Here is a 17,500-nt window from a genome sequence, read left to right on the forward strand (position 1 = left end):
AAAAAAATAGAAAAGGAAGAATTTATTTTTTTTTTAGCGCTCCTGTCTTCACCTTCACCTAACAAAAAACCCCCTTCGGCTAAACTATTAATAAAAAACCCCAGATATCTTTGTGAAATCGTGCTGTTGTTACAGAGAACTTCTCGAAGCGAAGTGATGCTGACCTCACCGCGTGAGTGCCCGGCGCCCTAAAATACGGCGTTAGCCCCAGCGCCGCTCAGCCAACCCGACGCAGGCCCTGCCCGCTTGGAAACGCGTCCGGACCCGACGCCACGTCCTCGAGCAGACGCGGATCTCGCTTGAAATCGGCGTTAAAATGCCTTTGCGTGAGAACGGGCCCTGCGATGCGATCCGTGCCCCTTCCCTCCGTCCCCCCCCGTGTCCGAGCCTCTCGAGGATTGCAGCGTGCTGCCGACAGCAGATAAATAACTGACAGTATTTTAGCAGAGTTGCTAGGTTCTCCGCAGAGTAATTTGTTTTCGCCTTTCTCACCCAGTCTTTAATGTTTTGTTATAAACGTCTGTAGCGAGGCGCTGCTAATAGAAATGACTTACGGCCGAGGATCCGGAGAAAAGGCTGCGAGGGGTTTCCGAGCTGCCTTCCTGCGAGGGCTGTGCCGAGGAATTACTCTTCCCTCTGTGCAAATGGGCTTTGCTGGAAACGGAGAGCAAAATTCTGGGGATCAGTGAGTGAGGTTCCCGGATTTGAGCAGAACTTCGTGCTGTCCCACAGGTTTTCGTCGCAAGGTGATAAAACGCTTCTTTGGTGAAGCATGGATGTGTTGGGATGGCATTGGTTGGTGTGGCACAATCCTCCTCTCTCCCCTAAAACTAACCCAGCGGCATTTGTACATGTACGTTATTCCCCCTCACTGCCCCCCAACACTGGTCAAAGCTATTTTTGCTGTGCTTGGGGTACACCAGCGTGTTCCTCGGCTCTTTCTGCACACGAGCGTGACAGTGGATGTGCGAAGCCGCAAGCCCACAGAATCACAGACTCACAGAATGGTAGAGGTTGGAAGGGACCTCTGTGGGTCATCTAGTCCAACCCTCCTGCCGAAGCAGGGTCACCTACAGCAGGCTGCACAGGACCTTGTCCAGGCGGGTCTGGAATATCTCCAGAGAAGGAGACTCCACAACCTCCCTGGGCAGCCTGGGCCAGGGCTCCGTCACCCTCAGAGGGAAGAAGTTCTTCCTCATGTTCAGCTGGAACTTCGTCTGCTTCAGTTTGTGCCCGTTGCCCCTTGTCCTGTCACTGGGCACCACTGAAAAGAGTCTGGCCCCATCCTCCTGACACCCACCCTGCAGATACTTATAAGCATTTCTAAGGTTCCCTCTCAGTCTGCTCTTCCACAGGCTGAACAAGCCCAGCTCCCTCAGCCTCTCCTCGTAGGGGAGATGCTCCAGTCCCTTCATCATCCTCGTAACCCTCCGCTGGACTCTCACTGCACCCCAATCACAGTCACATCATCCAGGTGAGACATACATAATTTTCTTGTAAGATTGGAGCCTCTTTACTTCTCTCTTCCATGGAGAAGGCTTGCAGTGCTTCTTTGAACTGAGGGCAGTCACCTGAGCCTTACGGTTTTTCTTTTTTCCCTGTGCGCGCTGTATCATCTCAGCAGTTAAAGACCTGATAAGAGAAAGTTGTCAGAAATCAATTCTTCTTCCCCTAATTGTGCGGGTGTGATAGAAGATCACATGGGGAATCAGCAAGAATTTACACACACATGAAACAAATAGCCGCTATCAGTCCACGTGGAAGATCAGATAAGCCCGTTATCTTGTCTCCGTACGTACCAACATGTGACAAGAGCATGGGGAAGGACATGGGGCAGGAGATACAGGAGCACGAGGAACGGCGGTGGAAGTCACGATGAGGAAATTCAGAAGAAAAACAAAATCTAGATTTCAAAAATTATCAGAAGGTTTCTGGTCTGAGGGAAAACGGTGGGTGCAGAGATAACGCTGTGCCCAGTTGCCCGTGTTTAATGTCATGAAGCCGAAGAGCTGAAGAAATGAGTCCGTGGAGGAAAGGTGGTTTTGTCATCACCGTTGCTGTAGTAACACGTGGCTGCCCACCATTAGGACCTGGTCCCCTTCGCTCGGGAGCAGGTCCTTGGAAAGGGCTGGTCCCTGCTAGTGCAGTCAGTGTTGTGCCTTCTGTGATGGGGCAGCTCTCCATCAGTGAGCTGAGCGCAAGTCCACTGCGAGGGAGAGGAGCCTGGAAAGGCGTTTCATTGATAGTAGCTTCTTCTTCCTCTTCATCTTGGCAGTGCAATACAGAATTCGTGTAGTTACTCTTTGCCTTTGAATTCAGATTTCAAAACTATTTAATTTAGAGACATTTGAGAATACAGTGAATCTATACCCAAGTCATATTTTCCTCACACTGGCGAGTATTCTGGACCAAAGTTCATCCCATCAAGATGTAGGTATAGCAAGACAGCAAAAGATGAAAGAGTAGGTGCTCCACCTAGAAATCATCTTGGAGTACCCATGAAGACTCTGAGGCTCGACAGGCATCCTCAACATTGGAAGCAGCCTGCAGAGAGCACGTGGAAGACAGGGCCGTGGTCCTGCTCCTCCCTGCTGGTGGCCAGTCGTGCGATGTCGTGTAAGGAAGGCGGAGGTTGGGTGTTGTCAAAGGGAGGTAGATCCCCCATTCTGGGGAAATCGTAGCTGCCTGGGTCTGTTCTGCCCCTTTGCACGGGAGAGCGGTGGAGAGCTTGGCTCTGGATCCGTGCTGAATGGGGAGTGGGTTTCCGCAAGGAAACCTCATCTTTGAGGAGCAACTGATTCTGGCAAATTTAATCCCAAAAGGCCAACGTGGTGAATAGATAAGACAGACTGAAAACAAAGGCTTGAAATGCAAGTGTTCGTACAGCCTTAACTAAAAGGTACCAGATGCGACGCCCATAGGAGGTGAAATAACAATTTCAAAATGGAAACTTTCTAGCAGTGTCTAAGAAAAGCTGTCTAATACTCCCAAAGAAAGCGGTGTTCACCGGGAGTGCGATGCAGGTGGCACGTAGTGAATGAACCAGTGCCACAGAAGTGCCACCTGATGACGTGGAAGCCAACATCCTTGCTTCTTGATCACCTGAAGAGGAAATAAAATAGCCTAATTTCACTTTCCTGCAAGCTGGAGTGAAGTTTGAGAGCAGATACTATTATTTTTTTATATATAGCAAATAAGAAAGTTAATGAAATACTCTGAGAAGGTCAGATTTAAATGCTAAGTGGAAGAGCAGTTTGGAAGTATCCGTTCTTTGGTCGTTCATTCAGTGAAGTCCAACCTTGAAATCTTCTGCCTGAGGACCTGGGGTGTTGCACCCGTCCAGTGGAAGATGCACTATTTCTTGATCACTGTGTTTAGGAGCTTGTAGAAATGTTCAGCACGTACTGAAGACCTCCTGGGTGTGAGAGTTCTCCTGCTATAGTGGACATCTCAGCATCATTTTTTCCATCTTTCTTATAGCACATTTTCTCGAAAGGCTGTCAGAAGTTGATAGTCCAGAAGAGAAAACATCTCTAAATTTTGATAATGGCCAAAAAGATGCTTTATGACACCTCTGTATTCTTCAGCTAAAAAGCCAGATACAGTTTCGAGTAGTTTGTTGCGTTTATAGTATGGGTAGAGCCTATAGTAACAGTTCCAGGAGCAATAGTTGACCTTATGGACCTCTCTTCAGTTCTCTTTTTACCTCCTCTCTGACTGAGATGTGGGTAGCTAGAGATAGACAAGAGTAGACAAGAGCTGTCCTGTAGTCACAAACTAAACGTCAGCCTGTCATCAGTTTTGAAAATTTGAAGACAAACACCTCATGCCGCGGTAGAACGGCAGGAATGAAGTGAGGGCTGCGACATTCACCGGTGAGGTGCCGAGACACCCCAGCGGCGCATCATCCCCAGACAGAGAGCACCAAGATCCTCCTTCCCAAACCTGGTGGAACGCAAAACTATCTGTACTGCCTGCGTTTGTGTGCGCTTTGCCTTGCTGTGAAACCTTGAATCTGTGTTCAGGATTGTTCAGGAGTGTTCAGGATCCGAGCTTAGAGGTGGAGAAACTAAGGCAGAAAGTGAGTTACCGGCTTTGCTCCCCACATCGCGTCTGCCCTTGGAGATGCCTCTGTGTTCCTCCAGCTTCTCCTTGCTTTTTCCGTGCTAGAATCAGGTAACTGCCTCCGTGGGACGTGGAGGAGCAATGGCATCTGCCTTTAAATCAGGTGCTGAAATGTTCAGTAGCGGGTAAAGCTGATGAGCTGAAAAAATGGGCTATTTTTCAGCTTTCCCAAAGATCGCGTGTCTGCCCGTCGCGTCGGAAGATGCACGGGGGGGTAGTGACGGCGTTTGGGTTTGAGTGGTGTTTTCTCTCGTATGGTTTCAGTTGCACGGACTCCTGATCGGTAGTTGAAGCAGTTTGCATCAGCAGCGTGCTGGAGGAGAGGGGAAACTATCTCAGAAATACGAAGAGCTGAAATATTTTGTGATCTCTCTCACTCAGATGTACACTTCAGATTGCATTCCCTCAGTGGAAGGAAAGAATTTCAGTTACCCTGGTCACAGCAGAGAGCAGTCTTCTTTTTGAATGCCTTTTTTCATTAATGTAGATATGTTTTTGAGATAAGACACGATGTTTCTTCTAATTACGGTTGCATGTAGTTAATTTCCTTTTTTAAAAGCTCGATGTGAAAGGCAGTCTCCTTTAAAAAGGGGGGGGGGAGGAGAAAAAAGTGATATAGCTGATGTTCCTGTTGCCTTAGCAACAGATTTATTTATTAGAGTCTGAAATGACATGAGTTAATATACCACATACCTGCTGATCGGCAAACTCTCCTATTTCAGCTCCAGTTGACAATTAAGTCCTGGACAGCTACAGCCAGGGGTTAATGTTACTCATTAGGAGAACTAGGTCATTACTGGGAAATCAAGGCACTTAAGGCAGCATGGATAAAATACAAAATTCAACATCTCAAGGAGTGAGGGTTTTTATGTTAATTAACCTTATTTTCCTTTCATTAAAAAAAAAAGTCTTTCATATATGCATATTAGAGTGGATCAATTAATTGGAAAAAAAAAAAAGAAGAGTAAGCTGTAGTTTACTTTCCTTTCCTAGTTGTCTTCATTTCCTTTGGAAGGGTTTCATTATTTTATGGAAAATTCTTATGTCTATATGATGAGTAAAAAGGGTATTAAAATTAAGAAGGGAATCATCATGGAAATCAGCTTTACCACAAGGGAATGAGCAAATAAAAGCCTTGGAAATGAAAATAAATAAGCTTTGCTAATACCTCACCTAAGGAGCAGAATATAAGCCCATCAGAGCTTGGAGATATTTAGAGGTACTTCTTTGCTTCTTTATTAAGCAGTTACATAGTTATTTGACCTTCAGAAACTGAAACTTTAGAGAACTAAATTGGAGTTGTTGGTAAATATTCTATTTACAGAAAGCTGATCGGTGGTGTAGCAGACAGTAACTCCTGTACTTAGTAATTGGCTTCTGATTTCCAGGAAAATTAAATATATTCTCTGAAAGTTTTATTAAGATATCTGAGTGGGAGTTTTAACTTGATAAGTCATAAGTGATTTAATAAAGCTCTCCTGAAAGCCTTTATTTACTAACTTTTAGCAGACCGCATTCTGATACTGGGGAACTTAATAGGCTGAAAAAGAATTGTATTAAAACAAAACTTTTTTTTTACTCACTGCTTCCCCAAATACACTTAGTTCTTTCATTTCTACTAAGCACTCTACTTTCTTTTCTATATTTGAGCTCTGTGGCCCAATTCTGCTTCTCATTGCGTTTGGAGCACTTTTGTGTCAACCCTTTTTCCACCCCGGCAGAGTCGAGGCTGAAGCAGCGCCTTACCTGGGTGCGAGTAGTGAACCATTATATTGGAGGGTAGGAGCACTGGTACCTGTAACAAAAGCAAAATTCAAGCCCCGTGAGCGGTTTTCTGCTCCGTGGGATGGTTTTGCGCTCTGATCATAAAATCATAGAATGGTAAGGGTTGGCAGAGATCTTAAAGATCATCTGGTTCCAACCCCCCTGCCATGAGCAGGGACACCTTCCACCAGCCCAGGTTGCTCCAAGCCCCGTCCAACCTGGCCTTGAACCCTGCCAGGGAGGGGGCAGCCACAGCTTCTCTGGGCACCCTGGGCCAGGGCCTCACCACCGTCGTGGTGAAGAATTTCTTCCTAATATCTAATCTAAATCTGCCCTCTTTTATTTTAGAGCCCTTGCCCCTTGTGACGTACCTGTTTTCTTAAATACAAGGAAAAAGTTAAATGCCGTAAAGATTCTGCGTAAAATCTCACATGCAGAAACCTAGGGCAGCCACTTCAGTGCCGTCCTCTGAAGCCTATTGTAATGAATGTTTCAGCCATGCTTAAAAAAGTGATTTCGAGTTAATGTAAGACTACAACTGCATTGCCTGGACATTTGAAGATTCTTAAAGTTTGGAATAGAAGTACCAGGTTTCCCTAAAAGCTCCAGTAAGCTCGGCTCTCCCTGTTTGCGTGATGGGAGACTCATTTTATGGTGTCTTTCTTCTCTGGTACAATGGAGAAACTCAAGTTAGAGTAGAAACACACATGAACTGGTAGGACTGAGGAGTCCTGTCAGGTTCCTCTGAAGGAAGAGGGCTTATGCTCTTACACCTTACTGCCATCAGAATAATCCTTTGCTGCTTCATTCACCCAAGCTGGTCTTGGCCTTTCAAACCTCTTCCTTTTCTCTTTGCTATGCTCAGTTCCTTGGCGATCTCCTCCTATAGTCTCCTTGTGCAGCAAATTTGCATCCAGATTTTCTCCTCTCCAGTTTGTCAACCTTTCTCTGTCTCCATCGTTTCAGTCTCCCTCCCTGTCTGTGCGAGGCACCTTCTACAACTCAGTGGTCCCAGTTTGCTTCTAAGCCCCGTTGTCCAACCTGACTGTGTTGTCCTCTTGCTCTCTTATACTGGGTGTCCTTATTCAGCTTAGCACACTTTTCCCATATGAACTGGCCCTGCGTTGTGTGTTTTTCCCATCTCCTCTACTCCTTCACTCAGCTCACTATTTCTTTGCCATGATGTTCTTGCGTAACCGGGCATATTGATCAGATCTTATTTGGCCCCTTTGCTTTTCTCTAGTCCACATCTGAGAGTTTTAGTCAAACTAGAAAAGCACATGTTGCCATTACAACTTTCTGCCTCTTGAACCCATCTCGTATACTGCTTTATTTTCTTAACCAAGTCTTCCATTTTCTTGTTGTTCCTTATCTTCAGTACATACAAACCAGTTCTTTGTTCTGCAAAGCCCAGTAATTTCATTCTGAATCCAGTAGAGGAATCATTGAAAGTGAAGACAAGGACTGTGTTTTCAGTTCAGATGTGGGATCCCGCCTGGGTTTTAGCAGCCTGACCTGTGACAGCAGGACTGTGTTGCTCAGCCTTCGCCTAAGGTGTGTCTGAGACACATGGACCATTCAGTGACCAGGCCCAAAAAGAAGTTTTTCAAAGGCTTGGCTATGTTTTTAGGACTTCCAACGCATGCAACGAAAAGCGTATCTTCGACTCAAAATCGAACGCATCCAAATATTCTGTTCTTACTCTAAAACAAGAAGAGGTTCCAATGCTTAAAGCAGAGGCTTACTTGAAGTGTGATACATGCAAGATATGGCTTGCAGTTTTACTCGCTGGTGTTGGGGTTTTTTTTAAATCTTGTTGTTTGGATGTTCTGGAAAACTTTTGGCAGAATTTTATTAGAAGATTATAGTCCAAGATAGCCTGAGTCCTGGGAAACATCATAAACAAGGACAGGAGAGATTTTGCAATAGGAAGTCCCGGGCAAACTTAGCAGTGGTGCCACCAGCTCCGTTTGTAATTCGCAGCACCCCTGACCAAAGTACGCGAATACCGTCCAAGAGACGAAAATCAAGTATTTCCTAAGCAAATGATCTACTGTTCTTCCTTATTTTCACCAATAATAGGAGGGTTACGTTTCTTCCTTCAGAGCTCTTTTTAATTCGTTTCCTCTTCTTACCGCACAGCAACTGTTTGACTCCCTTCTCCCTTTCCCTTCTTCTCCTCCCCTGCTTTCCTTTTCTCCATGTTTTCACTGTATTTTTTGCCTCCGTTTGTCCTCTAATCTCTGCTTTTCCTCAGTTGTGCTTGTGCAAAAACTGACTCAGTGAAATGCGTTGATTCCTCATTCTGAAAGCGGTGAGATTTGTAGTTGCTTTAATCGTGTTGGATAATGAGTTTCAGGCCTTGGTCTTGGTGCCAGGAAAGTTCCTGCTTAGGAGCTTCGTCCTTGGAGATGACAGCTTCACAAATCCAAAAAGGATGAGTTACGTTATGCACCTGAGCTGATCCCTCTCGAGGTGTTAGTAAGGACCAGGACTTATTTTTTGACGCAGGCGGTGTATGTGGTGGAGTATGAAGTAGTTGTAGTTTGGGGGTGTGAGTCCACCATGGAAATCGCAGAAGGTCTTGTACGGTGGGATTGCCGTTCTCAGGCAAATGGGTAGTAATTTTTTTTAATGTCATAATTTATATTTGATTCTTTTTCTGTTCTTCCAGGGAACCACCTGAGTAGATTCTTACCCACTTATTATCATACTCATACCCATCTATTATTACCATGACATGGCTTTTTTTTACAGTATGTTAAATTACAATAGGATATATTGTGTTTGGTTATCAGGGCTGTCAGGGTCACTCAGATTATTTTATCTTGCCTCACAACAAGAGGAAACCATTTGTTATGTTACCTTTGGAGCATAAAAGGAAGTTAATTCTAATGTTTTTTTTAAAAGAAACTATTTGAGGGTAGTCCGTAGCAGTTACTGGGTTGCGTTGCAAATTTGACTAAAATGTTTTTTTTTGTCTGAATCCTGTACTTGTGAAAAGCTGGGTTCGCCAAGTTGGAGCAAAAGAAATGAAAAGACATCGGGATGGAAGCGCACTGGTTTGTACACGAAGGTAGCCGAGACCAAGCGCCGGTCTTTGTCTGCGAAGGGTGATCTCTCTTTAGGAAAGAAGCAGGAGCCTCAGTGACTGATGCTGATCCGGAGGTTTCTTTGGTTAGAGAATGCGCAATATTTTATTTGGAGTTTTTGCTTCGTGAATTGTGGAGGGGAGAGGAAGAAGAATCTAAACAATAAACTCCCAAGGTTCTTTTTTTTATGAATCTCTTCTAGATAACACAAGATAGGAGAAAATGCTTTTCCAGCGTAAAGCAAAATGCCACCCATTTTTCTCAGGCCGGCAATTTGAAAAAATCAGAGCTCCTCACTGTAAAGACGTCACGGGCTAGAATAGGAAATCAAGCACTGTGTTTGCCAGCGCTGTTTGGCTGCTTTTTGCCTCTCCAGTGCCATTTTTTAATTCCTTGGCTTGTGGGGGTGTTTTGCAAGTGCAGGCGAGGATCGAGACCTTTTTTGTTTGTAGGACCTGCAGGTCGCGAGCTCAGATTTATTCCGTAGGGTCCTTTTTTTCGGTGACCCTTATGCAAAAATGTTTCTTTCTACTTGACTCCATTTTCTGTTAACTGAGGGGGTATTAGGTATTATGGTAACTTTTGATGCTGAGGATGCCAGACAATGTTTAGAGGCACAAATTAACAGCAAAGACATTTGGTGAGCGCATCAGCTGACGAAGAAAACTCATTGGACTTAACTACATATTTACACTCTACCTCATATTGGAAATGTAAAAAGATGGAAAAATGCTGTGATGAATAGATGGCAAGCAATTAACTTTTCCTTCGTGTTTGCATTTTCATGGTTGTTTCTTTTTCCCCTGTTTCTTTTCTAATAGCTCTTTCCCGGCAGTAAGATTTCCTCTTTTTCAGTTACCGTGACCATTGTTACCAGAAATTTGGTATTAGAATTTTAATTTTTTTTGGTCCCTCTTTTTTTTTTTTCCTCAATCTTCACATAGAAAATGTGTATTAAAGTCATTAGATTGAGGAAAATCCTCTGTCCTCCATGAAAGCAATGACTAGAATGTATTTCATTTGTTATATTGAATAGGCTTGTAACGCGAGACCCGTACTAGAAGAAGAATATTATCCTCATGAAGTATTTACTGACTCTGATCCTCTGATCCACATTTCTGTAAAGGAAAGCTCCTGCAAGGCTGGATCTTACAGATGGGGAAACCTGGGCAGAGCCATGTCGTGGGAAATCAGTGTCAGGAAAAGACCAGAACTCCGCAGTTCTGTTTGGAAGGCCGGGCTTATTTTTTTGTGACTGCACTGCTACTTTCTAACATTATTAGCTTGTAATAAACCTATATTCAGACATTGCTGAGCTCAAGATTTAACATACAAATATCAAAGTGTAATGCAGTAAATACAGTGTGGCCAGCAGATCGAGGGAAGTTCTCCTTCCCTTCTACACTGCCCTAGTGAGGCCCCATCTGCAGTGCTGTGTCCAGTTCTGGGCTCCCCAGTTCAAGAAAGACCAGGAGCTACTGGAGAGAGTCCAGCGGAGGGCTACGAGAATGGTGAAGGGACTGGAGCAGCTCCTACGAGGAAAGGCTGAGGGAACTGGGCTTGTTCAGCCTGAAGAAGAGAAGGCTGAGAGGGGACCTTATAAATATCTGCAGGGTGGGAGTCAGGAGGATGGGGCCATACTCTTTCCAGTGGTGCCCAGTGACAGGACAAGGGGCAACGAGCACAAAGTGAAGCACAGGAAGTTCCACCTGAACATGAGGAAGAACTTCTTCACCCTGAGGGTGACGGAGCCCTGGCCCAGGCTGCCCAGGGAGGTGGTGGAGTCTCCTTCTCTGGAGATATTCCAGACCCGCCTGGACAAGGTCCTCTACAGCCTACTGTAGGTAACCCTGCTTCAGCAGGAGGGTTGGACTAGATGACCCACAGAGGTCCCTTCCAACCCCGAACATTCTGTGATTCTGTTGTGGAGTCTCCTTCTCTGGAGATATTCAAGACCCACCTGGACAAGGTCCTGTGCAGCCTGCTGTAGGTGACCCTGCTTTGGCAGGGGGTTGGACTAGATGACCCACAGAAGTCCCTTCCAACCCCGACCATTCTGTGATTCTGTGAAAAAAATCACGGATATTGTTCTTCAGGTTCGGTTTGACATGAAACCGAGCCCCGCTTATAGTTCAGCAGAGCACGCGTGCACAGACCGCGCCGTTTATCGATGTGCTGCTGTTCGCTGCTTGAGAATGCCCCGCACAGATAGAGGGTCAGCAGACGGCTGATGTCGTGCGAGTTCTCTTATCAGCCCGTGGCATCCTTCATCGCCCTGCCCGAGTCTGCACCGTATCAGTCAGAGCAGCGAAGAACCTCCAGTTCCTGCTGTTATCACGGGCACGGAGAAGGTCGCTGGGATAAAGGCACCTTCCAGCTCCTGGCTCGGGCTGTGACAGAGGGGCAGCCCTCGCCTCGCGGCCCCTCTCGGCACCCGTGACTGCCCATGCTCTTCTTCACCTTCATTCTTTCAAAAATGTGAACTTCTAAGCGGGGCTTCGCAGATATTTCTGCCTTCCCCTCCGTGGTGCTTTTGTTCTGCGTCCTCGCTGCACTCTGCTTCCCTGCAAATGCCTTTGCTCTCGTTATTCTCTTGCTCTTCGGTTCTCCTCCTTTAATTATCAGGCGGTTTTATTTTTGCTTCCTAATTTATATCTTTACTGATATTTTTCTGACCTGTTCTCTGCCACTGATAGCACCCTCAAATGCTTTCTCTCTGGCTCCAAGTCTGATTTTTCTGTATTCTTTTCTCCCGAGCCTGTGCCTTTTCCTTTTTCTCTTTGTTTTACCCTGTATTTATCGGTTTTCCCCCTGGGTTTGGATATGCCATCATTTTTTAATTTTCAACTTGAATATTTGTATTTTATTATATTTGTTTTACTCTTCTTGTGGTTCTCTGCCCCACTATCTTGCTTTGCTCATCTCGCCTGCCCTGCTTGCTGCCAGACTCGCTCCTCACTGTTTCACTTCCCCGAAACTAAAGGACTGCTGTCGTGTACCTAAAGTTCTGCGTCTTAGAAACTTCATTTCCTTCACTTCTAATTATTGATCCTGTGCCCACAGACTTGCCCAGCCCCGTCCCTGCCTTCGCTGTGCTCTGCAGCGGCTGTGCCTGGCCCTGGCTGATGTCCCCGCTCCCTTTTTCTCCTCCCTGGGTGTCTCTTGGCTCCCCAGTCCTCTGTGTCTACGACTGCTGCCCAGCTTCATCAATAATGAGTGATACTTCAGTGGCCCATTTTATCAGGCATTTTCTAGCAATAACTGCAGGTAGGCAGGAATTGGTCTTTTAGCTCTTGCTATATATCCAAAAAAAACCCCAACCAACCAATAATTAAAAAGCTACTTTAACTTCTGAGGATTTTGTACCTGTTTTAGCATTGCCATTTCCCACCTTTGCCCACCTGGCGTTCAGGTGATTTTACAAAATGGGGAGGCGCGAGGAGATGCCCCCGGTTTGAATTGCTTGGATTGAATGCACTAGACAAAGAGATATTCCGGCGTGCCCTCACAGTTTGGGCTTCTCTACCACTGAAAATCTCCCATGCTAAATGTCCTAAGAAGATTAAGATCAACCCTTTTAATATTGCTTTTAGCTGAGCTTATTTGTAACCCTTTCAGAATATGTAGCCCCTTGAGAGATGGCACGACGGGGCCGCTGTTATCACGAGCATGGCATACCCTGTCCGCAGTACTTTCTCAAATATTAAGACTTTCTCAAATATTAAGACTTTCTCCCCTGGCTTAGCACTTTTATGTTGCTGATTAACTTGCATAAACTAGTTTTTAATATTTTTTTTTTTAAAGAGACTTCATGTATTTTGCCCCTTTGAGCAAGTCCTGTCTCTTTTCCCCAACTCTTCTGCTTTCTAATTGCATAGCTATATGTGTCTTCCTCTAAATCTGAAAGAACTGCCGTTATCACCATGTATTAGAAGTTTACATATACTTAAAAAATTAAACTTAAGTCTGAGAAGACCATATGGGTCTCACACTGAATTTCACTCAAATTCGAGAGAGGAGTATGCACTGTAAAGGGCCAAATTCTGCTATTTCTCTTATTTTTTTTTAAATATGTTTTCCATCACTGGTTGGGGATACAGGTATCCTGCAGCCCCAGGGAATAGCTCCAGTTTAGCTGGTCTCCGCACGCTGTCCTTCCAGTTCCAGCAGTGGGTAAGGCTCGAGGGCTCAGGCTGAGTTCACAAAACCCCTGAAATAAATAGCTGGAGGGTGCCGTGAAGACTGCTGCCGTTGATTGTAGAGAGGAGCATCGTCGTAGTGCTATGAAGTTGCTGGGTTTAATCGGTTTAGGCTGAAAAGAGGGATGTCAAGCCATCAATTAATCCTGACAGCATCCTTCTGTGGTGAAAAAATAATACTGTCACACCCATTTTATAAACAGAAAATCTACGGCAGAGATAATGGAGGCTCAGTGCTGGTGCTGCCGCTGCTGCCGCCCTCCCCTTCCCCGTTTCAAGGACCCTCTTGAAAGTTCTCTTTGAGATGAGAAATGGAAGGCAGCAAATCGGGCTGAACCCTGGGCCACGTTCCCATACCCAGACCGCTAAACCCCAGCCAAGACTTCACACGTCTCTCTTACAATGTGTTTTAGACTCAAAAATGAAAAAAATGCCTCGAGTAATGGCAGATAGAAATTTTTGAAGTGCAGTATCTAAAGGTGGAGATGGGGTGTCTCCCGTGGCAGCGCTCTCAAAGCTGAGCGTAGCTGTGGTGCCTGTGTCTGTCTTGTGACATTTGCAACTGGAGTTTGGCCATTCTGATGTTCTCGTGTTGTTACGATGAAATTCAGAGCCCATACCGTGCCCAGTTCTTTCCTTTACCAGATGCATATCAAATCAAGTGTAAATACAAGAGCATTTCAAATACCTAAACTAAACAGCAAAGACAGACCCTAGAATCACATAAACTCAATTTTTCCCAAAACGTAATATCTTCAAAGAAAAGTCTGCATTTTGATATTAGGCTTTTGTACAGCTTCGTCGTTCTTCTCAAGGAAATGGGAGTATATATAATTAATACTGTTTAATAAAGCTCAAAAATGCAACAGATGCAGCCAAAAGTGCACGTCATTTTGAGCAGATCTTTACAGAACAGACATTCCATATTGTGTTCATCTTTTTCCACGATCACTGCTATGGCAATCTGGTGTGTTTAGCAGTTGTTGCTGAGTAAGGCAGACTGGATCGTATATGATTTTCTCCATGTCAGCCAAGAAACAGAGCTCTTTTCTTTTTGATGCAGCAAAGAGGTGGTCTTGTGCTGTTTACTGCTTTCTGCCAGGAGCAGCTGTACCTTGAGTAACTTGCAGGAACGATAGTACGTTGCGATCTGTAGGTGCACGTGCTAGAAGCTCTCTGCAGGTCTTAACTGAAAACAAAACGGTTGTGGTGTGGAAAAGTCACAGGAACTGTGATCAATGGAGTAAAGTGACCTCCCAAATAGAAAAGCGACAAGATTCACAAAACGTGTCGTTAAAGTCTGTGAGTACCACGTAAAAGCAAAAGATTTTATAAGGGGATGTGGCAGGAGGATCACCTACAGCAGAAAACCCGTCAGAGAGGCTCCAGTGCAGAGGAAACGTTTCCCCTCTCAACATTCCTTCTGGGTGCCAAATTTTCCCTTCTGTTCTTCCCCACCTATTAAACAAAGCTGCAACTTCCAATTCCTATCAGTTTTCCTAAATATGTGCAGCTTATGTGGCTTCGACGAGCTGTAAGGCTGCGTGTTCTCCTGCCAGCTCCTTGACAATGTGGCTCCAACAGCATCCTCCACTTTTGGCTGCCTCCAGGACCCCTGGTCTCTTCTGGAAAGGGAGAGGGAAAGCAGATCCTTTGCTGGAAGGACTTTTTGTGACTGCGGGACTGCGAAGAGCTTGGAAAGGTCCCTGGAAGCGTCGTGGCTCTGGCTGTCGAGGCTGCCTGCTCGGCGTGGCGGGGATGTTCTGGTCCACCTTGGGATGAGCTGGGCAGGGCTCAGCGGCGGATATGGGGCGGGCTCGTGGGGATCCGAAGCACCCATGAAACCCTGCTGAGGGGAGGCTGAGGCTAGCGGGGAGCTTTAGCCTGAATTACACTGACTCCCAGCACCAAACCAAAGGTATTTTCCTTGCAAACGTACGCATTTCTGATGGAGGTGTTCCCTTCCAGCCAAGTCTGAATTCTGGAGTGAAGTTCCATCTGAACATGAGGAAGAACTTCTTCCCTCTGAGGGTGATGGAGCACTGGCCCAGGCTGCCCAGAGGGGCTGTGGAGTCTCCTTCTCTGGAGATATTCAAGCCCCGCCTGGATGCGGTCCTGTGCAGCCTGCTCTGGGTGACCCTGCTTTGGCAGGAGGGTTGGACTGGGTGACCCACAGAGGTCCCTTCCAACCCCAACCATTCTGTGATTCTGTGATTCTGTGACCCCGCTTTAGCTCTCTTGGGTGGGCATTTGGAGGGGACTAAAATACCGGCGACGTGTTTCTGCGCAGAATTTACCTGCCAGGCACAGGTGGCTGTTTGAAGCGTGAGGATGGACGCAGAGTGGTAGGCAGTTCAGGGATCTTTGCAACTGGGAGAAAATTCTCTCTCCGAGCCAGTGTTCGTATCCACTTTGGTTACTGGAACCACCGTGAAAACTCCTGGTTCACAGATGTGAAACAAATTACGAAGCGTATGCAGTTGCATTCCTCCTTATTATTGGGAACAAAACGAATCTGGGAGATGGAGGACTTCTTAAAGTAATTATTGTCTGGCTTTCTTGTAAGAAAATGCAACTAATTCTGAAAACTCCACAATTCCTGAAGATTTCTCAGCCTAGGGAAGTCACATTAATTATAAGATTAATTTGTTTTAATTTCCTAAACCAAAAATATTGACTGAATGAGAAATTAACACATGTAGAGCTGCAGATGTCATTTGGCTTCAGATTTCCTGAATGATATAATTATTAATCTTTCATATAGCAGTGTGACAAACCTACAGATTCATTCTACAAAATTAGTCTGTGAAGAAAGACACCAAGACAGCTGAGCTATAGATTTTCCCTTAATACAGGAAGGAAAACAGTGGAATTTTCTAAATAATAAATAAAACCAAAATATTTTAAAGACATATGGTGCACATCTGTCTGAAATACAATAATTTAAAGCAGAGTAATTAAATGTAAGATATAATATTCACCTTAGTGGGGGAATTATTTCATTTTTAATGTAACTTACAGAATTTGGGAAATTTAGATCATCTGTGGTATCTTTTGAACCTTTCATTCTCTGCTAGTAAAGAAGATAGATTAGCAAATGGGCTTTTTATTTTCTGTTTAGATAACCAACCTTGTGTTTCAAGGCATTGAGTGTCATACCCATGCAAACCTTTAAATATTGTCTTCAGCTGGAATTGTAAAAAAGGGCAGGTTTCTTATGTTCTGTTTTAACTTCCAGTTAACTCCTGAGAAGTCTAAAGGTAGAAAATGCCTGGTGTTAGTTTATTCCTTTCTTCTTCACCTAAAGCACTGAATGGATCAGAAGCTTTTCAGCAGCGTAGCATGGATTCGTAAAATTCCAGTTTGGGAAATCCTGTGGTTTTAAAAAAGTCTTTGGTTAACCTATTCCTCCTGAAAAAGGGGGTAGACTGTAACGGAGTTTATATACGTATTTTTTGACAGGGGGGGGGGGGGAAAAAAAGAAAGGTTTTTTTCCTACCCTACCCATTTTTAACATGATTTTGCCTTCAGCTAGGTGAGATATTACTCAGTCCTTCTCAGTTTCAAAGTTGGGGATTCAAAGAGTAAAGGCATCGTTTGAAGACAGAGAAGAGCAATAAGAACGAGTTCTGATCCCGAGCGTTGGGTTGAGGAACGTGTTCAACCATGCAGCGTAAGCAAAGAGGGACATCAGGCTGGAGAGGTCGAGTCCTCAAAAGTACAGTTTGAGAGACATACTGTTCTGATAAAGAAAAAACTCAATCCACAAGTCAAGCTAAATGATGCTGAGATGAGTTCTGTTTGTTTCAAGGGAACACGACAAAGATCCTGAGACCTTCTTCAAAGTCCTGCTGAAACTGAAAGAGCAAGATCTACCTTTTCACGTGTCCGTCCTTGGAGAGGCTTTCACTGAAATTCCAGGTACTTTGCCTTTTTTTTTCTTTCCTGTAAAGTTACCGTAAAATAGATACTTCCAGAAGTAGTTTCCATGTACATATTTTCTTATATTAGTGAAAAGCACACGTTTAAAATCTTCATAGTTGTAAAACTAAATAATACTGCCGTGTTGTAAAATTAAAATTGTAAAGACAGTAAGTATTTTTTATGTTACTTGGCAGTGCAAGACCTTACTTACGACTTGCATTTCAGTAACACTTCTGTATTTATTTAAATAGAGAGATAGGTGTGAGTGATTGGATGGTTGAGATAGGAAACAAAGTCGGTCAGGTCGAGGTCTCTCATCTGAAATCCAGACTGCGATTTTAGCAGGTGAAAACACTTAGTTCCCTTTCAAATGTGAGGTTAAGGACTTCTGTGGAG

The 17,500-nt window shown here is 44.8% G+C and overlaps 1 protein-coding gene across 19 annotated transcripts in view; it reads left to right on the plus strand.

The window, feature by feature from the left end:
* Window positions 1–17,500, plus strand: part of QTMAN (queuosine-tRNA mannosyltransferase) — a 202,054-nt gene that overhangs the window by 161,286 nt on the left and 23,268 nt on the right. For all 19 annotated transcript variants that reach the window (XM_075430983.1, XM_075430984.1, XM_075430988.1 and 16 more), the window contains one exon: window positions 16,992–17,101. In XM_075430983.1, coding sequence (XP_075287098.1) covers window positions 16,992–17,101 — 110 coding nt within the window. The remainder of the gene's footprint in view (window positions 1–16,991; window positions 17,102–17,500) is intronic.

This window comes from Opisthocomus hoazin, chromosome 9, assembly GCF_030867145.1.
Source record: "Opisthocomus hoazin isolate bOpiHoa1 chromosome 9, bOpiHoa1.hap1, whole genome shotgun sequence".
NCBI classification, from domain to species: domain Eukaryota; kingdom Metazoa; phylum Chordata; class Aves; order Opisthocomiformes; family Opisthocomidae; genus Opisthocomus; species Opisthocomus hoazin.